This window comes from Podarcis muralis, chromosome 11 (genome assembly GCF_964188315.1).
Source record: "Podarcis muralis chromosome 11, rPodMur119.hap1.1, whole genome shotgun sequence".
Lineage (NCBI taxonomy): Eukaryota > Metazoa > Chordata > Lepidosauria > Squamata > Lacertidae > Podarcis > Podarcis muralis.
This window is the reverse complement of record NC_135665.1, coordinates 2,726,002-2,751,189: the sequence shown is the minus strand read 5'-3', so window position 1 is coordinate 2,751,189 and position 25,188 is coordinate 2,726,002. Positions and strand designations below refer to the sequence as shown.

General features: G+C 42.9%; 1 protein-coding gene across 1 annotated transcript in view; it reads right to left on the bottom strand.

The window, feature by feature from the left end:
- TMC1 (transmembrane channel like 1) overlaps positions 1 to 25,188 on the bottom strand; it is a 53,262-nt gene that overhangs the window by 9,470 nt on the left and 18,604 nt on the right. Inside the window, 8 exon segments of the mRNA XM_077935958.1 lie at positions 2,799 to 2,927; positions 4,826 to 4,978; positions 6,957 to 7,136; positions 12,661 to 12,855; positions 13,839 to 13,983; positions 17,955 to 18,137; positions 18,284 to 18,329; positions 24,793 to 24,811. Coding sequence (XP_077792084.1) covers positions 2,799 to 2,927; positions 4,826 to 4,978; positions 6,957 to 7,136; positions 12,661 to 12,855; positions 13,839 to 13,983; positions 17,955 to 18,137; positions 18,284 to 18,329; positions 24,793 to 24,811 — 1,050 coding nt within the window.

The window sequence follows — 25,188 nt, the reverse complement described above, 5'->3', positions numbered from 1 at the left end:
AACAATGTGCAAAGATTGCATATTGATCATTTTGCATTAGGAACAGTTTTTCCTCAAGCAAATGAACAAATCTCCAGAACCGGGGCAATAATATAATCTGAAACACATATGCAAAATAATATTTAAATGACACCTGACTGTAGAGTTTTTAATATAGAGTTCTAGGCCTGCATGGCACTATAATAGATGTAATAGAATCTAACATGTTGATTTTTAAATAATAAAATGAGATTTAGTGTTTTTTTTAAGTACAAAACAAGTAATAACCAGTGTTTCTTTCTGTTTCAGGTCATAGATGTTGTCAGGAAGTTAAAGATCAGACACAGAACTGTTCTCCCCCTTCTGCCTCTGAACCCCACACTAAACTGTACCAAAATAAAAACTGAACTTTGTTATGTATGCTTTGTTTCACTGAACCAAAATATGTAGCATATGGAAACAGTTTCTCTAGCCTTCCCCAACCAGGTGACTTCCAGGTGCCCTGCTGGACTACAACTCCCATGATCTCTCACCCTTGGCTCTGCTGCCTGGGGCTGATGGAAGCTGTAGTCCAAAAGATCCACAAATAACAAATTACATACGTGCCTCTAATTTAGGTTGAGATTTTATCTGTATTCACAATGTGGGGCATTGTTATGGGGGCAGAAAGTGGGGTGCAGCACCCAAGTTATGGTCTGGACTCAACTAAGTACAGTGGTGCCTCGGGTTACGAACAGCCTAGTTAATGAACATTTTGGATTATGACCACTTCAGACCCGGAAATGAGTGTTCTGGGTTGCATTGGGGTTTTTTGTGGGGGGTTTTGTGGGGTTTTTTGGCATACGAACGGACGTTCGGGGGTACACTTCTGTTTTGTTGGCACAGCCTTCTGTCACTTAGCCTCCCTACCCAGCTGAGGGATTCCTGCCCCCTCCTGCTTGCACTCAAGTAGCAGTTGGGATTGGGGCTGCTCCGATAGGCCGCGTGGAGCCTCCCTTCACAGCTGAGATATCCCCGGCCCGCCCCTGCATAGTTGCTGGGGTCGGGGAAGGTGGAGGCAGCCCGGAAGCTGCATCTGAGAGCCCCTGCACCACCTGAAGGCAGCCAGGCGCTCCCCAGCAAGCCAACTGGAAATGAATCAAAATCACAAGAAAACGTAAAACAACACTGACCCTGAACTAACCCTAATTCTAATCCTTACCCTAACCCTAACCCAGTCCTAAAATTAACCCTAACCCTAACCCAGAAATGGTCTTGTTAGATAGTAAAATTCATGTGAAATTGCTGTTTTAGGGGTTGCTTTTCACCATCTGGAACGGATTAATCCATTTTGCATTACTTTCTGTGGGAAAGCACGCCTTGGTTTAAGTACGCTTTTGTTTAAGAACGGACTTCTGGAACAGATTAAGTTCGTAAACCAAGGCACCACTTTAGTCCTGCCAGCAGAAAACTTCCCCTAGCGCTATGGGGCTTTCTCCCCTCCCTCCTTCCCCTAATGCACCCCCAATTTGTTTGGGGGGTGTCAGAAGAGCCCCTGGAAGCACACCAGGGAGAGGAGAGGGCAGATCATTCTCCCAGGAAAGCAGAAATGCTGGCTCTGATAGAGTGAGCTGCTCAGCACTACACTGAATTCCTCCCTTAAAAAAATTAAAGTTAAAATTAAAGAAGTGTGAGCACTCATTAATATAGTTATAAACTTTTTGCTGGCAGTGACTTCTATGTCTTTAACAGCTGCACTTTAAGCAGAAAATATATATATTTTTAAATTAACCAATAGACATTTTCCTGACTGATGAGGTGCTGGGGGAAAACTCCATATGCTGAATCCCTGCTTGCCACACAGCTGTTGAAAACACAAGAGCCCAGCCAAAAAAGTGATTGTCTACATTATAAACCTAAAATATCTGGCTGGCCTCAGATGCTCTGTGTTGGCAAACCAGCGCAAAGCCCATCAGAATCCCCTGATACAAAGCGCTCCCTTAATGGCGAGGTTAGAAAATTGGACAAGTCACAGTCATTAAATCTCAAATAAGACATCAATCAATCATACTTGGCTCACTTGGCACCATTAAAGAACAAATGCCTTGCTGCTAGCCCAGTACAAATTGCAGGCAATACACACATGATATACAAAGAAGGTGCTGCCTTCTTTCTTATGAAATATTATCAGCGAGATCTGAAGTGGAGCCTGCGCACATGATGTTGAGGGGGCTGGGCTTGTGTGCCTCTGCCCCATCCTCACTTTGGGCCATTTTCTGCTGAGACTGGATGCCTAAAGAGAACTATGTGGATACTTGCATTTTGAAGACCTGGCCATAGCTTGTTCCCTATCTTGTGACATTTTGGTTGAACTAATAGAGGTACTGCCCTACTATGGAATGTTTTGTCTGTGTCATTCTTTTTGGATTTCAGACATATCCAAGATGTTTGCTGTTGCCACCACTGAATCCTGGACTTGGTGAACCTCAGTCTCATTCAGCATGGCATCCCCTGAGTTCCTTTTCCTTATGAAAAATAAATCAAATGCAAAATCTTTCTTGGGAGTGGACTCTGTAGATGGAGCTCTTCAGACAAAGATCAGATTGACAAGGCATTATCAGCATTACGTTTCTAAAGATAGTTTATAGTCGTTTGTTCAACCATGCATTTCCCATATATTCTCCATAAATTCAACAGTACAGTATCGTGTAGGACTGCTAGTATAGTATAATACAGCATAGTACAGTGTCAAGTACTGGAACATTTACATTATATTATTGTTATTATTTCAGAAAGAATTCATTTTTTAAAGAAGGAGGAGCAAGAAGTCAAATACTTACAAAGCCATATTCCAAATCCCAGCACCAGCAGTAATTGAAAAACCTGACAAAGACAGCTTTTAGGAAATCACCAATTAAAATTGTGATGTAGGTTGTCACAGTGTCAGAGACCGTCAGCCGCACAAATTCCTGCAGAAACAAGGTTTTCTTTTTTAGAAGCAAAGGGTTGGGTTGTTTCTTTATTGAGAGCGTTGGCAAACGCCAAGGAAGCGACGCTGCTTATCCTCCTGCCATTCACTCCTGGTGTTTGAAATGGGCCACTGGAACACTTAGAAGAAACTTAGAGGACTCTTACATTGTGCACGCATGCTAAATGGGGAGCAGGATGCTGTCCTAAAGTGTTTTGTCAGCAGAATCATCTTGAATCATCTTGCCCATTGCCTCCCAGACACCTTTTGCCCCTCTGTAAAATTTCAGAAATACAGTGTTCAGAGCATTCCCCGGGTCCTTTGCCCACTTTTTCCAGAGGGAAAGGATTTATTAAAGGAATAGTCATGTGCAGGAAAAGAATTTCCAGGGGGCAAGCTGTGTTAGTCTGTTGCAGCAAAAACAACAGGCTTGTGCACTTTAACGGTGCCACAAAGCTCTTGGTTGCTTAGGGAGGAAAGTTCAATCCATGTGTAGATAGAGACTGATTACACACCATACATTTTAATGCATATTTACATCATATTTCTCTCCCCCCCCCCATTGAATCCTGGGAACTGTAGCTTACACTCTCACAGAGCTACAATTCCCAGCACCCTTGACGAACGACAGTTCCCAGTATTCCTTGGAATATGCTTTAAATGTATGATGCATACACAATATGGGAATATCACCTGTTTGCTTGTGATTGTTTATTTTTTTAAAAATTACTACCCACACTTTGCAAAAAAATAATCCCAGGGTGGGGTACAGTAGGAATAACAATACAGTGGTACCTCAGGTTACATACGCTTCAGGTCACATATGCTTCAGGTTACAGACTCTGCTAACCCAGAAATAGTGCTTCAGGTTAAGAACTTTGCTTCAGGATGAGAACAGAAATCGGGCTCCGGCGGTGCAGCAGCAGCAGGAGGCCCCATTAGCTAAAGAGGTGCTTCAGGTTAAGAACAGTTTCAGTTTAAGAACGGACCTCCGGAACGAATTAAGTACTTAACCTGAGGTACCACTGTACAATAATAATTTTAAAAATTGAAAAATATAAAATACCAAATTCTGATACAGAAGGAAAAATGCACATCCTTGGCTAATTTTACTGTGTGAATATATCCAAATAGGCTACCTAGCTCAGGCACACTATTAAATGGAATCCCTTTCATCATTGTGAAGACTTAAGTGGATGTTCCCAGTCATTCATTCTCCATCTGCTCTAAACAACTAGGAAAGAGGTCAGGGTTTTGTTTCTCATATATTCATATTGTATATTTCATGGTGAAAAGAGCTTGATGCATCCTGGGAGATAGCCCAGCTGTGATATCATGACTTGTTTAAGACCATGCAGTAAAGGTTGAGACGGAATTATAGACTAGGCCTCCTCTGGCCAAACCATCCACAGGAGGGCATGTCTCCATCTACTGGGTTTCCCTTAAGTTTGTGGTTTGTGTTGCTGCCTCCTGACACTACTTCAATCACAGCTAAGGTAGAGATCAGGGATTTGGCTGGAGGAGGAGGATTGTAATTCAAGTCAGGATGACTTTCATGACTCAGTGATTTAGTAACGCTGCCAAAACACAGAGCAGTCTCGTTGCAGACCCCAAATTTCGAACCATAGATCCCCTCTATTAGAGTGAGCTGCAATTTCCACCCCACTCCAGACTAGGAGGAGGCTGATGCTCCCAGAAATATGGGTTCATCCACGTCTATTTCTTGGGGCCAGGACTTGGAATCAAAGCAACAAAATATCCTTCCTCCTTCAGATTCCGGGCTGAAAGTTAAGTCTGTGAGGTCAGAATGCATTAAGAATGAATACTCTTGTGAGAATCAGCAAGCAAGCATCGTTCCAGAAGCTTTGGGTGTTGTTGTTTTTTCCAAAATGGCTTTACCTGACCAACCATTGTTTCCCAGCAGGGGCCTCTAGGGACATCCGCAAGGCTCACGTGGGGGGGAGGGCCAGTGACGTTTTCAGGGAGGGTCCCGTTGTACAAGTTGGTTAGCCAAATTGTCATGTTCTGCCTCACAATCTTCTCTTCTTCCAGCTGGGAAAAAGGAGATGTTTTTCAACAGCACAAATCAAATTACACAGAGGCTGCAGCGAGGGGTGTGGGGGATGTGGTAGCTACAGACCTGGCTAGAAACCAGAGAGTCCAATGTTTAGATCATTATTTATTAAAAATTTATGCCACTTAATATAATAAAAATCTCTATGTGGTTTACATAAAGACAATAAAAATATAACAACAGACAATAATATTTCATAAAAGTGAAATAAAATGGAACACAACTATATATCAAAACAGTGTATAAAACATAATTAAAAACTAAGAGTCAGATTCCAGGAATGGCTGGGTAAACACAGAGGTCTTTAAGAAGCATTTCAAAGTCATTGCTGTCTCCGCCTCACAAACCACCCAAGGGAGGCCATTCTTGGGAATACCCCCTTCCATGCTGTTGCCAGGAACAGCCAGGGCAATTCACTGGTCCTGGAATGACCAACTAGATCTCCTTGGAAGGCATTCAAGATTGGCTTCATCTTGACAGGAGGAGACAAACAACTAAATGTCCTGGTCCCAAGTTGTTTAGGGCTTTTGGCTCAGTAGCTAATTAGTGTCAATCGTTAGAGAGCATTTCTCCAATGAACCCAGTAGGTGGCCTTAAGCAAGCCACTTTTGCTTAGACTGACTTATGACAGAAATAACAGTATTCACCACAACCTTACAGGGGTGTTGTAAGAACCAATGAGATAATGTGCGTGAAGCATCAACACCAAGGTGGTCTGGCCCGCAAGGCCATTTTTGGCAGCCCTACGCAACATTCAAGAAGAAACATCTTAAACACTTAAAAAATATTTATTTTTTTTTGGTCTCGTGTGTTGTTAACAGAAGCACATACATTATTAATTGTGTAATACAGTGGTTTTCAACCAGTGTGCCGTGGCACCCTAGGGTGCCTTGAAGGATGGTCAGGGGTGCCACAGGGGTGTCCCTCTTTCCTTCCCTCCCTCCTCTGGTGTCCTCTTGCATCTCTGCCTCCCAAAGGCTTGCACAGCTGTTTATTGCAGCAGCCCTGGCCATAAGCTCCACAGGCGAATGTTGCCTCTGGGAGGCCCCGCTCTTTGCGGCTCCCAAGGAGAAGGAAGAGGAGAGGAGGCTGAGGGAAGCTGTTCAAAAAGGGCTGAGGGCTGCCAGCTCTGCAGGCAAGGTGGGACCTAACTGGGCTCCTGAGCCCCACAAAGGAGTCACAGAAAGAATGTAGTTGGTCAAGGGAGCCATGAACTCAGAAAGGTTGAAAACCTCTAGTGCAATATATATATAATACACACACACTCTCTTGTGGTTCACTTGGTATGAAATGTTGGACACTATATAAATGTACTATGGTGGTTGTTGTTGTTACTACTACTACCCCCCCCCCTGTAGCCTTTCCATTTTAGCCACACAGAAATAGCTAAATACTTTAGAGGAAGGTGGGGAGGTGATTTTCACCAACTGAGCCTTGCCCTTCCTGCTCCCAGTTCCCTGAAAAGGGTGGGAGACCCTCCAGGACAGTGTGGGCAGGTGAACCAGCAAAACCCACCAGTCCTTTCCTCCCGTGGGTTTTGGCCCCTTCAACTACACCAGAAGCGGTTTAGTCATGCTGGCCACATGACCCGGAAAGCTGTCTGCAGACAAATGCCAGCTTCCTCGGCCCAAAAAGTGAGATGAGCACAGCACCCCATAGTTGCCTTTGACTGAGTTAACTGTCCAGGGATCCTTTACCTTTACCGTTTACCTTTACTGGCAGAAGGGATACTCTGAATCAAACTCCATGTCCCAAGCCAGCTAAAGTTAGTCATGGTTAATTCCAAAGGAAGCTCACTTGTTCTCTTGGTTTCCACTGGACTTATTTGTGACTAATTTAGCTGGACTGGAATATAGAAGTATATCTTTGTAACCTTCTGGAGCTCAAGACTTCAAACTGGAACCTTCTTCTAGAAAGCTGCAAATAAACAGGACATATAAAAATTAGCCAACTTGCCTTGAGATTGATTTCATCCATGAGAGCAATAATAAATGTGTACAGGTTGCCCAGGAAGAGAGCAAAGATGCGCCCCAGCTGCCACCGGAGGGCGATTCGAGGGTGATAGTTTTCCAGAGCACTGATGACATCAAATACAGTGGGACAGAACATTCCCAGGAGGGACATGACCATGTTTACCTGGAGAGGGAGGGGAGAAACAAGTTTAAGAAGTTTACCTAAGCTCTCCTACTAGCAGTTTTAGGACATAGGCAGCCACCATGGGGCCCTTCAGCACTGATGTTTTGCATCAGTTCTCCAACTCCCATCAGCTGTAGCCAGCAGAGTCCATGGGCAGACATGATGGGAATTCCAGTCTACAACCTGAGAGGCATCACTTTAGTACACCTAGTGTACAAAGAAAGTGGATCACCAAACCTTGTTTTTGTTTTAAAGTAGATTTAAAAGCTTCTTACACCATTTCCCGGTGTTTTTTGTGTGTGATGTAATTCTCCATACAAACAATGTTTACAAAGATGCATAACATCACAGCAAAATGTGCATAAAAATGAATATATTAGTGAAAATAACATACAAAAATGCACTAAGAGAAATTGCTTGCAAAAATCTGTACATTAGTCAAAACCACATATTCAGTGAAATTCACAGTAAAATGATAAAAAAATTAATGATTATTAAAAATACTGCAAATGCTGCAGTAGATTATAGAACTGAATTTAAGACAGGAGAATGAGAAACTGAGTGAATTGCAATTGACAGATCATGACATCCTTGATCTGCACAGAACAAGAAATGGGAGAGTATGTGTGCCCACATACTTGTATTCTTTTCAGCACCAGCTAAAGACCTTTTTTTATTTTCCAAGGCTTTTTGGATGTGCAAAAACTGATATATGGAATTTTAGATCTGCTCTTAGTAATACTGTGTTATACAATGTGCCTGCTGCCCCACACATACACATACAATTTGCTTTTTTATTGATTTATTGATATTATATTTTTATGTCTTCTTGTTGCCCCAGAGCGGTATAAAAATAGTGTAAGTAAATAAAAGAATCTGATTGTGTAGTTGTGATAAATTAATAAATGCATTCATTCCATTCATCAGACCTCTAGTTCCTAGTAGCAACAAACTAGTAACAAGAAAATACAGCTGAGAGAATGATTAACTGCCATCAAAGAGTAACCTTTAGCACCAGACTGTGAAACCTGCAAAATTATTGTCTATAAAGCAGCTGTGTTTCCCCAGCTTCTGTGTGGTATTATGATTTTCAGTAAACAAGGCTGAGATTACAGCCAAATCTAAACACTAGTGTTAAGCATTCCCTGGCATAACAGCACCATAAAGAATATTTAATCTTGACTGCTTGCTATTAAAATTATACTTTCATTAAGAATTAACAGTTTAGTGCATATAAATCATGGTTTGGCTACCCATTGTTTGTGCCATGATGGTAATCTAACATCTCCGCTGCAGAAAGCAACAATAAAAGTTTTCTCACATGGAAACATATTTTCGTTTTTATATAATTAGCAGAACAATCAGATGAATGGGCTATTTTGTTATTTATTGCAATTTACTATTGAGTTCAAAATGATCAGTTGCTGAATAACTCAGGATGTCAGCTATACATTTCATAACAAATTGAAAAATCCTGCCACATTATCTGAATTTGCTGCAATATTTTTTTTTGGGGGGGGGCTTTTTTTGCATTTACATCCTACGTTTAATTTTTAAATAAACCATGGCAGCTTACAATAAAACACCTAATACAAACAATACCCTTAATAATAATAATAAACACTGCTAAAATTAGAAGATGGGGATTTCAACTAAACCTTAGGAAGAGCATCCTGATGGTGTAAGCTGTTTAGCAGGAGGAGGCAATGGACTGTCCTTAATCAGAGGCTGGAGAACCACCTCTCAGGGAGCTGTAGCCGTCAATTTCCCTGAACTGGCAGGGTGCGGGGAGTTGGGCTAGATGACCTTTGACGTCACTTCCAATTCTTATGACACTAAAATATTTTCTAGAACATCACCCCTGTGATGCAGGCCAAGCTGGGGGTCCCTAATACCATTCATATTGGCTGGAGGAGAGCTTGCTAAAATGCAGGAACTGCATCTAATGTCATAATGACCCTCTGAGAAGCAGCTAAGAGGAGAAGAAACCCACCAGAATCTGCAGGGGTGGTCATCCCAAACTGGAGCCTTTTGGTTCCTCTAACTGAGACCTCTAAAGAGAGCCCACCACAGAGAGACTTCTGAGGGACCAGCCCTTTCTATACCAGGGGCCGAACACTCCCTTGGTGTCCACTTGTCAGTGAACATGAGACAGAAAACTGGAGCTGTCTTGGTTCCAGATGAGTACAGGTCTGAATTAAAGCCCCGTGGGTTCCCTCTGTGGTCAGGACAGGGCCCCCAAGAGTCATGAACTTCCCTAAGTTGTGCATGCAGGCAACATCTAGGGCAGCGCAGCACTTCAAAAGTCCATCAGGGCTTTTCCACAGCTGCCTTTTAGTGTCCGGGACAAAATGTGGAGGGCAGCACTTTAAACCACATGGAAAAACATACTGTTTTTCAGTAATGGTAACAGAAATCCCAAAACTAAGTACCGTATCTTTTGCACCATAACACTCACTTTTTTCCTCCTAGAAAGTAAGGGGAAATGTCTGTGCGTGTTATGGAGGGAATGCCTACGGGTGGCGAGGGGGATCTGCTGCAGTCGTGAGCAGAGGATCCATGGTTCCCCTTCCTTCCCTCCTCCGTGGCTTGCTTTGAAACAGCAAAGCGGGAGAAGAGCCGCTGAGTGGGGAGGAGAGAGGGACAGAGAGCCTGCTTCTTTAAAGGAGCAAAGCGGGAGAGGAGAGGAGCCGCTTACACGAGTGTAAGCGGCTCCTGTCCGGTTGGTTCCTTTAAAGCAAGCAGGCTCTCTGTTCCTCTCTCCTCCTTACTCAGCTCGCTAAATAGCAGCAAAGTTTTTCAGCTCGCTAAGCCGGGGATGAGCGGGGAGGAGGGAGAAAAGCAGAGCCTGCTTGCTTTAAAGGAGCAAAGCGGGAGAGGAGAGGAGCCTTCTCCCCTTATACCCCTCCTCTTCTTCATTATTAGCAGCATCCTTCTCCACCCACCCCACGCATGCTCCTTGTCCCTTGAGTGCTTTTCCTTCCCTCCCCACTTAAAACATGGTTACAAAGCACGGATTCACATGGATCCTCAGGATTTTTGCACTGGGTCACCCCAAATTCACCATCAGATCACATAGCATGTCCATGGCTACAGCCTGCACCAAAAAAATAACGCACCCACTGTTGCCTGGGGCCGCAGTGGTGCAAAAACGTGGTTACAAAGCATGGATCCACATGGATCCTCAGGATTTTTGCATTGGGCTACTCCAAACTCACTGTCAGATCACGTGTCTGTGGCCACAGCATGAACCACAAAAATCATACACCCACTGTTTCGTTTAGAATATTTTTTTCTTATTTTCCTCCTCTAAAAACTACGTGCGTGTTATGGTTGGGTGCGTGTTATAGAGCGAAAAATACGGTAGATATTTTGGCTCAGCTGTTAGGGCATCTTATTGCCCTTTTATATTCCTAATGCAACCGATCAATGATATACAGATTTCCACGGACTTGTAACTGGGAATACATTTTCTCACAAAGAAAGAGCAATCCCTAGCACCACCCTATGAAGCAAAATGATTTGCCACAGCTTCAGTGTGTCTGCAAGCAGAATTAAATATTTGACTGGCATCCATCGTGTCTTTCTGTTGTTTGAACTGAAACACCTCCTGCTGGAAACCAGAACACAAATAATACTGCTAAGTAATTATGGTCAATGCTATGGAGATTTCTCTCCCTTAGATGTGCTGAGAACTTTGCCTTCAAGATCATTGCTAATGATATTTTAAACCTGATTTTCCATCTCAACTTCATTGCGTGAACTGTTTGGTAACACCAATAAAATCAATGTCATCTCATCATTGCAAAACCATTCTGTGTAGTCTGATAGAGAAGCGATCATTATGGGTCTCTTCAGCTTCGAATGAAATGGCAGCTTTATTTTTTTTATATACAATATACGGTACTAGATTGTACCTGATTATGTCATACTCAGAGTATGCCTACTGAAATCAATGGACTTCAGTTAGTCAACTAGCTCAAGCCCACTGATTGCAATGAGTCAATTCTGAGTATGAGTTAGTCAGGTATAGCTCTTTATGTCTTAACATAGAATTCATTCCGCAAGTCTTATTTCATTTTCTGATTTATTGCAAAAGAATGTGATTTACAATAACAGGAAATATTTTTTAAAACGTGTCAGCTATTTTATGATGTGCAACCTAGGCTTTCATGACCATTTTGATACAAGAAGCAATATCTTAATCTTTTTTATTTGCTATCACATATCCACTTTAAGAAAGCTATGGACTGTTAGTATCCTTGTAGACTTTGGCAGGCTTCTTGTTCAGCTGTGTGGGCATTTCAAGGTACATCAACTACGTAATGTAGTTCCTTAAGGCTGAATCTGCAGTTCCCTTGTCCTCTATTCAGACAAGCTGACTGTGTTTCCTGTTACACTATAGGAATGATGTCAGACTAATATATAAAGTAAAACATGTAACAATGGGAAACGGAGAAGCGAAGAGGAAGAGAACGTAAGTCTTACATTGTAAGGAAATCCGACTGAATGGAAGCTATCAGACCAAAAGTGATATAGTCGGAAATCGTTTCTTCTTCTTTCTTATTTGCAAGATAAGAAGAACAAAAGAGCCTCAACAGTTTTAATCCTAGCAGATGTTGTCCTGCTGCTGTAATGATGGCAGGCCAGTTAAAGAGTGTGTAGATCCAATACTGGCCAGGATCCAAATGGGCTTGCATTTGCCCATTAAGTGAATAGGATGTTTTTGGAAAGAGCAAACCCTATGTGATGCCATATCATAAACTCCCTCAAGATTTAAGATTCTGTTTTTATGTGTTTTTTATTTATTGCATAGCTCAAGTTTTTATTTTTATGTATAATTCTTATGTATACTTTATGCTCATGTGTTTCTCTTAGGTGCCACCTGCACTTGGTTGCTTTATTCATAAATCTGAATATTTCACAATCACATAAACTGCTTTTGCCATCCATTATGGGAAGGAGGGAGAGAGAAAGCACAATGCAATTTCTGTACAGAGAGAGAGAGAAGAGGGTAGGAGATGGGGGAGAGAAAGAGAGAAAAGAGATGGCAGGAAAGGGGAGGAGGAAGAAAAGGCGGTGACAGCCAGTCCGATCATTAGGCAGAGTGAGGCGTCTGAAGCAGCAGGTGCTGTGAGACACAAAGTGATGGCAAGACATTGGAGGACAGAGTTGGGTTTGCTGCTTTACAGAGGAGGAGAATATGCTGCCCAGTGTTGACACAAGATTCAACTGCAAGTATGGTCACTTTTAGTATGTGGAAGTGGGAGCGGCTTTCATCTTGTACTCCACCTCAAGCAGCAAAATGGTGGTGCTGAGTGAGAGAGAGAGAAAAGCCTCCCTAACCACTGTTCCGGCCCACCACTAGCATGCAGCCCTGAGTCCAGATGACTCCTGAGGGAATGTGGCTCTCAACAAGGGGGGCAGGATCCCTCATCCCTGCCCTACATCACCCTGCTCGGTAAAGACAACCCAGCCTTCCTACATACATCTGTTTTAGAAAACAAAACATGCTGGTACGAACTTCATTCCTCTCCCACCAGCCATAGTTTTCAAGGCCTTCCAAAGCAAATTGTTGGGATCGCCTCACAACAAAGTAGATGAGGTAGCCACTCCCAGCTAGTGTGCAAAAGGCAAAGAAATTAGCGAGAACCCTCAGGAATCGGGTCAAGTGGACGTTCTCTTCCTTCCGGCTCTCTTGCTCCTCCACAATTGCTTCCTGTATTTGTTACAAACAAACAAGAAAAACATTCATCAGTATTCATGATACCAAGAAGTATAATAGCATTCGCCTAAATTAGCCCCCGCCGACCTGGTGCCTGGACTAAACTCTCATCAGCCCCAGCCAGCAGAACTGTTCAAACCATCTGGAGGTCAACAGGTTGTCCATGAATGCAGACTATTTGAAGATCCGTCTCTGCCAGTATAAGCCTGACCACTCACTCCATTCATAAGGGACACGGCTTTCCTCCGTGTCCTTCATCCTTCAGAGGCTGGCTGGCTGAAACAAGGAACAGGGAGTCGTGGCTGGAGTAGGAAAGAGAGGGTTAATCTCCCCTCCAAGATTGCTGCAATCCACATAGCAATTGGTGTCTCGCAGGGCTAGAATTAATTTTGAAAAAACAAGAGATGTGGCTCACTTTACACATTATGCATAACACGTTGTTTGACCCTGATGCGTGACTAACAGCAGCAAGGTGTTTTATGGGATATGTAAGCAAAGAAACTTGCAACCAACTATATTGTGGCACAACAAAACTGGGCTGAAAGCCAACCAGCTCAGGCGTCTGCGTTTGCCAGTTCAGTGGTCATCTTCCGCAGCTGCAGGAATATGACAGGCCTTCTTTTTCCAGGACTCTTCCCTCAGAATCAGTTTGCGTAGTAAGAATCCAAGAACCACCTTTGTTTACAGGCTGTTGACAAGGATCTTCTCATTCACCAGGCCTCATAGATCTCTTCCAAGGCCTTTCAGTCTCTTTTCCCTCCTTTTTTCAGGAAGCCAACCTTCCTCCCTGGGTCAGAGATGCAGCAATCTACCCCAGTATTGTCTACACTGACTGACAGCAGCTCTCCCAGGTTTCAGGCAGGAGACATTTCCAGCCCTGTCTGGAGATGTCAGGGATTGAAAGCGGTACTTTCTGTCTGCAAAGAGTATATGAACCTCGGTGACATTCATACCTGAGACCAGACTTTATACATTACCTTAAAGCTAGTTGTTATTGATGCAAATTTGTTATCTGCTGTTTCAGGATTGCCAATCAAGTAATCCCAGCTCGTGAACATTTTCCAGCTGAAGTTAAAACTGTTATCATCTCCACCACCATCGTCATGGGCATTCTTTGCCATTCTGAAAGGGGGGGGGAAGAGTATTTTTTAACATGCTAAAAATGTAATGGGTTGGGCCTAGAGTTGCTCCTCCCCCATCACAGATGGATCTGAGATTCAGCAAAGTCACTCCAAGGGAAGAAACCCCCCACTCCCAGTGCCAGTGCTACCTGCCCCCCGTTCAGGAAGATGCTGACCCCCCCCCCGGAGTGGCCTTTCAGAGGGCTGCAGGGAAAGGAGGACTCCACGAGAGCAGCGCCTCCTTCCTCTGGTGCCCCTGGGACTCTGCGGATCTCAGCTCTGGATGCAAAACAATGTGTGAAACAGTCCTCAGAAAATCTCAGGAGGGTGGGTGGGGTAAATCTCGCTTTATTTTCTAAGGGCTGTCAACTGATTAAAACATTTTAGTTGATTATTGGTCAAATGCTTCTGACTAATTGTTTACTCAGTCAATCAAGTTTAATTAAATTTGCATACTGCCAGAATCTCAATATACAGGTGCTCCTTTAAGAAACTGAGGAAGTATAACTTACAATTTAACAAACATACATCACACCATTAAAAAAAGAAGCTTTAATTGCATAATCTGCAGGTTAAACAATTCTTAGTTGCAATCCAATGCTCATTTTCTGGAGAGTGATCCACACTGAATAAAGTGGGACCTACTTCTCTATTAAGGAACTTAGGAATCTGCTTTACATCAGAGTGAGCACCTCTGGCAAAGGTCTTTCTCATCACCTGCTACCTGATCCACTGGAGTCGCAAGGGCTGTGGGACTTTTTGCATGCAAAGCGGAGTCTCTTCCACTGAGCTGTGGTCCCTCTGGGATTCACTGGACCCAACAGCATGGCCTGTGGCCCTTCTCTGTGTTTGTTTGTGACACCAAGCAGCGTTCCTGCTCAGACATCATTGAGATTCACTGAAATTGTGGAGGAGGAAATGGTGCTCCAAAATGTGACTTTATGCATTGCCACAGTTAGGGTCCTCCAGATTGGTGTATTTTTGTGGGTGTATTCTACAACACGTTCTTCACACAATTAATAGCACATTCATTGTGGGTTTATTTTGCCTTATTAGTTGCCAGTTGCTATAGCACACTACTGCTGTCCAGAGGGGCAATAGCAAAACAAAAGTGGGACAGAAAACCAAACAAACCCAAGAGCATTTATGAAAAGTTAATTTTAGCAGGAAGTTACAGGATATGTGCTGACTCAGAATGAAGCTGTATGGCCACCCACGGATGGAACTGAAAGCATATGACTGCCCACAGAGCATCATGAACACAAATAATCAAGAATGCACAATAAAAAGGATGACTGAGGGGCCATTAAGACCAGCAGGTAACTTGGTCAAAGAGCTAAAAAATGGACTGATGGGAATATTGATGGCTGATTTGTACTTTGATAATTTCTGTAAATGTCATACCAATTTCATTCTCCCTTTTCTCTCCCCAGTTGTTATGCCTTTCTAGGTACTACCATAAAAAAGAGCCAAGCAAACAAAAAGCTCACAGTTGCAGTTGGATTTTGCACTTATCATATTGTTTTCTGTGAAATCATCAACAAGCCAAAGAATATAAGAGGATTTGCTCTTAAGGTTACCTAAATATAGATCAAGATTATCTCGTGGCCAGATGGAAATTTAACACATACAGTGCATGTTCACCCCAGGGTGTTCCTTTTGCTTTGCCTCCAGGGATTGCGCTGCAAGGATTTTTGGGTGGTGGGGAGAACCCCAGTGGGTGGGTGGCAGCTACTCAGCTATAATTCCCTGAGAGGATTCAGTAGGAAGATTTTTCACAAATACAGTATCAAAGAAATATTTTTAATGGCTCCCTCTTGACTGGGTTAAAACAAAATGGTAACTTCTGAAGTGAAATCTTTTGTACCTTAATCAAGCATACTCTGGGAGTGAAGAGACTAAAATAAATGGCTTTTTTCAAGGGTTTAGAATGGGGGTGGGCCACATTTTTCAGTCCAAAGGCAGCATTCTCTTGTGGGGAAGCTTCCACAAGCTGCAGACTAGTGGGAGTTGGGCTAGAGACAAAGGAGAGTGGAGTAGCTGGTCTGATTCTCACATTTGCACAGTGGGCTGTATCCTGGCCATGCAGACCACGGAACAAAGAGGAATCTGCCAGAGGCAGATTTAGGGCAGCACAACTGGTTCTGCTGCATGGCTCAGCCTCAGTGAGGATGGACCCTATCCATGTCAATGGGGGTGCATGCATTTGGGGCTCCCTCACATGAAGGGGAATCCTGGGCCAATCACGAGTGCTCTTCCCACTGAGGAGCCCTACGCATGTAGATCCCATTGTCACAGAAACATAATAGAGGACTGACAGGGTGTGCGGCCAGCCAGTGCGATCCCACTCCCTGAGTCAGCGTGTAAGGAAGGGTTGTGCCCACCTTGATTTGAGCACTAAAAGGTGGGGAGGGTGTGACATCCTTTAATAAATTACCGTCAGCTAACCGACTGACCTTTCCCTCGCCCTGCCAGGGTCTGAGCCTGGGACCCTTAGCATCCAAGGATGGGCTCTATCTTTGCTATATCCCTCCTTCTTATCATGCCTGAAGTGAACATAGAAACCTGCACCTGCAGCATCTTCATTACGGCTGATATATTTAAACATTCAGGGAAGGTGTCCTAGACTGGGGCACTGAATGCAGCAGGAGGCTGGTGCAAAGAAAAGAGATGGCCAGCCAGCCCAAGGTATTTTGCTTCCTGAGGCAAAGGGCAAGATGGCACCCTACCCCTATTCCATATACAAAAGCTAACCAGACAGGCATCCGAGTCTTAGTTTAACACTGGTAAAGGAATGGTATCTTATCAAAGGGCCTGAGAGCAGCAGGCTGATTTAGGGAATGCAGGGCACTCTGCATGGCGCACAGCAAAGTTCCCTCCCTGTCTCTCAGCATCACCAAAGGTTGGGCTGGCCCTGAAACTGGCCACGCTCTGTGTGTGATTCTCAAAGAGAAAGCACCAGCAAAGATGAGGCTTTCAAGTTGCACAGTTAGTAGCAATGGCCACAAAAACCACTGCCATCTTGTGAACAACCATTTACAATTTATTCCATATTTGGATTCCTAACCATACGTTCCTGCTCTCTTCTCCCCACCATCTCCAGCCCGCAAGGCCAGATAAGGAAGAATGATTGTAATTTCTGAGTGTTACTTAGCACTATGCTAGATGGAACACTTTACAAAAAAAGAAACTCCCTTTGTTACACATTTGTTTCACACATCTTAGCTGTACAGAAAATGTGGTGCTATTTTAGTTTAGGACACCTCTGCCAGACTGTTATTTGTTCCAAAGTGAGTAATAAAATAAACATTTGCTGTAAAATGTTAAATAACAGTAAAGTAGTTGAGGATTTCCTGCTCACCTTCTCCCCGCACCCCAAACCCTACATTCATTAATCCTGCTGTTGAAGGTGCTGCACCAGGGATTCAATACAATCAAATTCAAGAGAAACATCCTTGCCCTCCCCACACCCCAACCTTCCATTTTAGATTGTCATACAGCAACTGGACTTAAGCTGACAATGGGAAATGGTTTAATTTTAATTTTTAGAGATTTGGTGGGATCTGTACTAAGAGGGGGACAGGATGGAAAGGGAACCTCATCTGGAATTGATTTTATGCATTTAGCTTTTCAGTAAGTTCTAAATGCCAAGAGCATCGAGGATGAGACAAGAAGGACAGAGTCTGAGCAGTGCAGTGGTTAGTGTATGGGACTAGGGTTGGAGAGTCTCTGCTCAAATCTCCACTCAGCTATGCAGATTACTAGGCAAACTTGAACTAGTCACAATTTCCCAAGCTAACCTACGGTACCTCACAAGGTTTTGTGAAACAAGGTAAGGACAATCATGCATGCTGCCTCAAGCATCTTGGAAGACAAGCAGGGTATGACTGCAATAAATACTAAGTAGAAATACGGATCAGTCTGTGAATATATATTCCATCTTTTATTTCATCAACATCAGAAGAAACTTACGTGCGGATGACAACCATGAAACTGTAACCGATGGACCCAACTCCCACCAAAAAGTAGGAGAGAGGCAGCCGGAACTTCAACCACCCGATTGTTCTCTGGTTATTGTAATAGCCATAGAAGAGGACAGAATACTGTGCAAGACCCTGAAATGTCAACGACAAAGAACAATTTAGATATCTTCCTCTAACTTCAAGCAACAACAAATGCAACTTAAGCACAGGGATACTTTTAAACTGAACTAATTTGACTCTTGCATTGAGTTGGGGTCCAAGAAGCTGACACAGAAGAGGAGGGAGGAAGATACAAGGGGAAAGGGTGGCGTGTAGAGCTAGTGAGCAGATGGCAGCCACCTTCTGCCCAAATCCCCAAACACAACTTCTAGCCAACTCCTGAGGTTGCCATCAAAATAGAAATATTGGGGGGGGGATTCAAAACACACAATAAATGGTCTCACCTCGAAAAGGATATAACAGAGTTCAGAAAAGAGCAAGCAGAATAATCAAGGGGACGAAGCAACTGCCCTATGAGCAGTTTAGGGAAAAGGTGAGAGGTGACATGGATGAAGTCTCAAAGATTATGGAGAAAGTGGGCCAAGAAAGGCTTTTCTCCCTCTCATAACACTAGAACTCGTGGACACCAAATGAAGCTGAATGTTGGAAGAGTAAAAAGTTCTTCTTCGTGCAGAGCAGAGTTAAACGATGGAACTTGCTCCCACAGGACACAGCGATGACCAACCAACGTGGAGAAAAAGTGACTCCTGGCCATGCTGGCTCAGCTCTGCCTCTATGGTCAGAGGCCACCATGCTTCTGAATACCACTTGCTGGGAAATGCAGGAGGGCTGAGTGCTCAGGTGCGCAGCTTCTGCTTGTGGGTCTCCCACAAGCATCTTGTTGGCCTCTGTGAGAACAGGAGGCTGGACTAGATAAGCCACTGGCCTGATCCAAAAGCTTCTCCTTATGTCCTTAAGATGGAGTAGGTTGTAAAGCATATTGAACACAGCACAAATGTTTTTCTCATCATCCATCCAGGTGCTTGTGTAAGAAATACACACAACATTTCATATGTGACAGGCAGCAGATGCAGTATTTCCTAAGTGGAGATTAACCTCTGTATTGGAAACCAACATATGCCCGGGAGTTCATTATATCAATCAGTCACTAGATTTTATTCATGTAAGGGATATAACAGATCAACCCTCTTTGAGATGTGAGTCATCTGAAATATTGTGATGGAACTTAAGTGGGGATGCAGCCTGTGAAAGGCCATCCAGGGCTTTATAAATCAAAACCAGGGCTTTGTGTTGTGTTGGAATAGCAATACCTAAATCTAATAAATGATATACCACTAGGAAATATTCTGATTTGCTAAATGAAATTACTATTGCTTTCCAAAAATTTTTTTTAAAAAAACCTTATTTTTTTATTAAAGGTGTCTCCCCAGTGTTATTGCTTTCCAAAATTAAGTAATGGAGTGCAAATGTTTGTTGATTGCTGACAAGAAGTAGTGACACAACTGGACAAGGGTTTCTTTGAGTCTTTTAGTTACAACAAACATCTGTCTCTGCTGGAAACCGCTTCTTGAGGTGGGCCAGATAGCCGTAAAGCTTGCAAATGGCCATAATGAATTCAAATCAGACACCAAGAGTTCAGCGTGTGCCCTTGTAATCTGCCAAGGGCCTGCGGATCAATTGGAAAGGGTTTTAATTGACTGTGGTAATGCGGAGAGGCTTAGCCCTCATGCATATATTTCCCTTCCCTTCTGCTGTTTTGCTGCTGGTTATTTCTTAAAAGTAAACCATTAGTAGATTAAAATGTCAATAGGCTAACATCCTTCTGTTTCATTTAATCGCAAGCCATGCATTTGATGTCTTGTGATGACTAGGCTGCCCGAGACAAGTCACAGACTCTGCCTGCTAAGCCTCATTTGCAATCTTGGCTGTGGTGAAAATGAAATATTAACACATGACAAGTAAATATGACTAGATTTGTGGTATGACTATCAATCCATTTCCTCAGTTTCCTTAGAGCTGACATTGTCTCCACTGGGGGGGGGGGATTATGGGGCTCTTGCGTGGTTCAATTATTTGCAGAACATTGGTGGTGTGTGAAAGACATGGTTGCCCAGTATCCTTTGTTGTCCTAAATCATTATTACCCTGGACTCAAAAGGCACACAAAGTTCTGCTTATCTGTCTCAATCTTTCCCCTCTATTCTCTTCTGACTGAGCAGGGAACCAAATGTGACCCCTTACATTCAACTTACAGGTTTTAAAAAATGCAACTAGCAGTACTGATAATTCTGGACACCACAGAAGACATGGAGGGGGGTTTCACCTTTTCCTTCCCAGCTGTGATCCTAAGGAAAATCCCTCCTCTGAAGGGATTTCCACTGACACCAAGGAGGGAAATCTCTATTGACTCCCAATGCAGCTTCAGAGAAGAGATTTTCAGCAGGACTGTAATAAGGGAAGAAAGGGTTACATTTATGCCTATTGTGATGAGGGATGGATGAATCTCCCATCAATTTCACTTCTCCCAGTTTCTCATTTTTCCCATTTTAAATTCAGTTCCCCACATATCTCTACTGGTTTGCAATTTAAAAAAAAATCTTTATAAACATTTGTCCACATTTTAGTGCAAATTTATTCTAATAAACACACCTTTGTATGTAATTTTGACAATTATAAAGGATTCTGCAAACAATTTCCTCTAAGATTATGCATTCTCTGTGTTATTTTCACTAATATGTCAATTTTTAGTCACACTTTTGCCTAATATATGCTTTCTTGTATTCATATATTTGGAGATGTGTGAAGTTAGCTGTGTTCCAGTTCACATATTGATTTGAGAATGGCAAATTAGATAGTTTCACATTAAAATGCTGATAAAATTGAATTTCTCTCTCTGTCATTGATATTAGACAAATAGATATTGTTTTACAAAATGGAGATTCAAGGAGACGTACAATGTAGCAGAAAAAATAAAACTAATATAAATCTAAAACAAAATAAAAGCTAGAAACACTGATATACATAAAAAAGCAGTCTAACACATCCCACCCACATGTGACTTCTCTCAATTATTAGCTCTGGCACTTGATGTGAGGGTCATTCCACCCACCATCTCAGATTTTGATGAAATTTGGTGTACACCCTTCCCTTATAGTTGAAATTAATCCCTTATAATTCCCTTATAGTTGAAAGAAATCCCTTAAATTTTTTCCCTCTATCTCAAACGGTTTTACTTTTATAGCACTTTGAAGTTTTGTTAAATCTGCGTTGTCTGTCCCTCTTGAGACCCTCAGCATAAGATACCCTTGTGTACATTTTATTTTTTCTCTCCATAACCAATAATCAGATCTCTTTGAAATTTTACACAGAGCTCAATAAAATGATGAGTATTTCAGGAAAAAATAGAGGGGGGGATTAAGGGGGTTTATGGCGCAGTGGGTAAAACCACAGTGCCTAGGGCTTGCCGATCGCATGGTCGGCGGTTCGAATCCCCGCGGCGGGGTGAGCTCCTGTCTTTCGGTCCCAGCTCCTGCCCACCTAGCAGTTCGAAAGCACCCTTAAAGTGCAAGTAGATAAATAGGGACCGCTTACTGGCGGGAAGGTAAACAGCGTTCCCGTGTGCTGCGCTGGCTCGCCAGAGCAGCGATGTCACGCTGGCCACGTGACCCGGAAGTGTCTCTGGACAGCGCTGGCCCCCGGCCTCTTAAGTGAGATGGGCGCACAACCCCAGAGTCTGGCAAGACTGGCCCGTACGGGCAGGGGTACCTTTACCTTTACCTTTATTTCAACCATAAGGGATGGATGTACACCAAATTTCATCAACATCCGAGACGGAGGGTGACATGACCTCATTGAAATGACTTGGAATGACCCATGATGCACATTTTCTAAGCAAGCCAACAAGCACAACTGCACATTATAGACAAAGACATATTTAACATGGCCCTGGGCTATACTGAGACTAAAACAGTGGATCTTTTACCCCTCCACCTGTCCTTCCTTTGTTTTCCCTGGTGCATCATCACTTCTGACACAAAAGGCCTTCTCAGCAGGCTATCTCATGTCAGGTTGGTGTCCCCGTCCGTCCCCCCCCCCCCCACGACTCCAGCAGTTAATTATTCCAGATTTATTGGTCAATTACAAATGCTCTGGCAGAGCTAAATTCCTTCAGTCCTCCCTCCATGATCCAGTTGCCAAAACTGGGCCCCTCCTCTTCCGTCGCCAACAAGGAAGCCCCCACTTTCTTTCTCCCCTTCCCGCGTTTTTTGGCTAGCCTAGTTAATCTACGAGTTTTGGGTGATTCAACGCCCCCCCCCTTAATTCTCCTTCTTCCGTTGTGTCATTATTGCAGCTTCCGCACTGCATTCCTTCACTCTGGGCCTCCCAGAGATCAAGTTCCGCTGGTCTCTGCTTCTTCTCCCTCCCCTCTGAATTCCTCGCTGTTTCTCGGTTCTCCCTCTGGGTCTGTGTTTTCACTTCCTGTCAGAGAAGTGGCTCTTCTGACATCTAATACACTTGGATAAGAAATCATAAGGCAAGAGGGCAGGGATTTAAAGGCAGACACTCAGAATGTTCACTTTTATTATAGTATTTATTTTGTAGGCAGTGTAAGGAAGAGATTATCTTTGTTCTGAATTATTGCTTTTCCTTTTAAAAATTCTCTGCCTTTAATTTGCCAAGATTTCAAAGGAGGAGCACCTTTCATTTTGGAATAATGTCAAAGCAATGTTCACAGCATGAAATATCAACATATGAAAATCAAATATCAACAATAGAAAGTTAGCATTAAAACAGAAGAGTATAAAGTCATATTAAAACCCAAAGGAAGTAGTAATACATCAAATCACAGTTCAATTAAGTTATAGTATTTAAGTTCTAGTTTTTGTTATTTTGAAACTTATTTTGGTAGGTTTTTTGTTTTTTTAAGTCTTTAGTAAAAATAAATGTAATTTATCTCAAATGCAATTTCCGTAATTGTTTTCACATTCAGTTGTTGGTGGGGTGGGGGGTTAATCTCAATTGCAGGTCTGCATGTTTAAGAAGATTTTCCTATTGTAATCTTGCTCTTGGGAATGGTCTGTGTAAGATAGTTCAACTTGTCCTTTTACTTTCATCAGTAATGGAAATGGTGCCATTCTTAAACAGAACTTCATAATAGTTCACAATGCCCCCATGTGGGGGAAGAACCCACGAGGGGGGCTACTGGGAGGTGCAGGATATCGACACAAGACTCAAAGACACAAGCAGGGGGCGTGCAACTGCCTCTCTCCATCCCTCCATCTTCATCTCCATGCAATTTAGTACACGAGAGACAGGCACTGTCCCTACTGTTTCAGACGCCAGTCAAAACAGTTTATTTCAGAAGCACTTTGCACTCTGAATGTCTTAGATGTTTTACATCCTTTCAATTTGAAATTCTTGAGGTTTAAATTCTGGAAGTGAATTTTATGTTTTAACTGTTGCATGCCATATATTTTATTGCTGTAAGCCACTTTGACAGCTACATGGTGAAAACTGGTATATGTTTTAAACAATATTTAAACAAACTTGGATACAGTCTTCTGGAAAGCTCCCAACAAAGCTCCCCTGAGACCTAATGGATTGAAGGGGAAGCAGTTCCCAGGGCAAAGTCCCATCACACTGCTTTGTCCCATGAAGCCAACCAAAAGCTGCTGGTACTGGTTTCTCGGAGAATGGTTGCCCAGTTTCATGGGGACTACAGGTTTATCTGGTAAATATTTTAAAAGGTCCACTTAGAGGTCCACTTTCTTATGCTGAGAAAGTGGTGTGTAAATTGTGTTAAATAAATGCAAATATTTCAGAAGCAATGGCTATAATTCTCCTCATATGCACACCTGAGCTTGTGTGTGCACAGTGAGTTGCACTAGCATGTGCACTGTGATGTTTCTGATTTCTTTTTTTCAAATTGCACTCTATCCCTCCCCCACCCCCATCCTGCCCTCATGACAAAGGGTGTTTTAAACTCCCGTTGATTTTAAGAAAGCAGCGTGAAATACAGTATGCAGGAGCCACTATTGCCGGGGGGGGGGGGGGAGAGATAAATAAAATAATGTATGCATAGATCTTCCCATCACAGATTTATCTTAAACCATGGTTCTCTGCCCATATGGTGTTCTTGCTTGTATGTATCTTCCATTAATATCTGCTTAATGTTCAATTAGGTGCCAATTTTGATGAAACATTTTTACTCCACAGAGGAACAGATGTGACTGAGATTACATCAGAATGTGAATTTTACATGGCAGATCTGTAAACAGATTATTACATTCCTGCCAGCTCCTGCTCCCAGATCTCTCCCGCAATATGGATTTTTTATTTTGACACAACATTTTTCAGGTATATGCTTCCTTCACTGAAGGAAAACACTATATGGGAGAAAATTGGCTGTCAAGACTTTGGCTGTTTCCTGGGCATTACAGCTAAGTTCAATATTTGTAATCATGAAGAATAGATGAGAGAATTTCCCTCCATGTTCTGTTCTGTTCTTGTCCCTCCCTTTTTTTCCTGCTTGTGTTTCTTTCCTCCCTGAATCGTCCCTCGTTCAGGGAAGAAAATGTCTACAGGTTGCTCTCACTGGGTATTGCCTAAGCATGACTAAAAGCCTAGATCCTTCGCATTCTGTGGTTTTACATGGTGCTTCTGTGATCAAAACCAAAGGGGCCTGCATTCTCTTCATCTGCCAACAAGGGCAAACACCAAGGAACCGACTGGGTAGTTTTTCCCACCCTTCAGTTAAGGCAGATTGCAGCAAGTATTTACTGTAGTATTACTGGAATTGCAATTGCCTGTTCTCCCATAGGAAACGGCTCCCCCACAGCACTTTAAACTACTGCAAGAGGTTCCCACGGTAATTTAACATGCGCTATCAAGTCTCTCACTGTAAATCCAACAGTAGCTCTGCTGCAAACAATATCCTTGATCCCAAAGGGTAGAAAAGGCAGTGAAACACATGACTAGGAGCTCATTTCTTCAATACCTTCATCTATCTTTCTTTAACTATCTTGCCGTTGCCTGTTTGCAGGTTTGTTATTTCAAAAGGCCAAATGATCCCACAGGGCAACGCCAGTGAAGCAAATCCACCTGTAGTACTTTTATACCTCATGAAATTGATCAGTGATGGCTCAACATGGTGGCCTTTGGGGATCTATTATATATGGCATGTAAACTTAATAAATATAAAGCAAAATGACCGTTTTTCAGCTG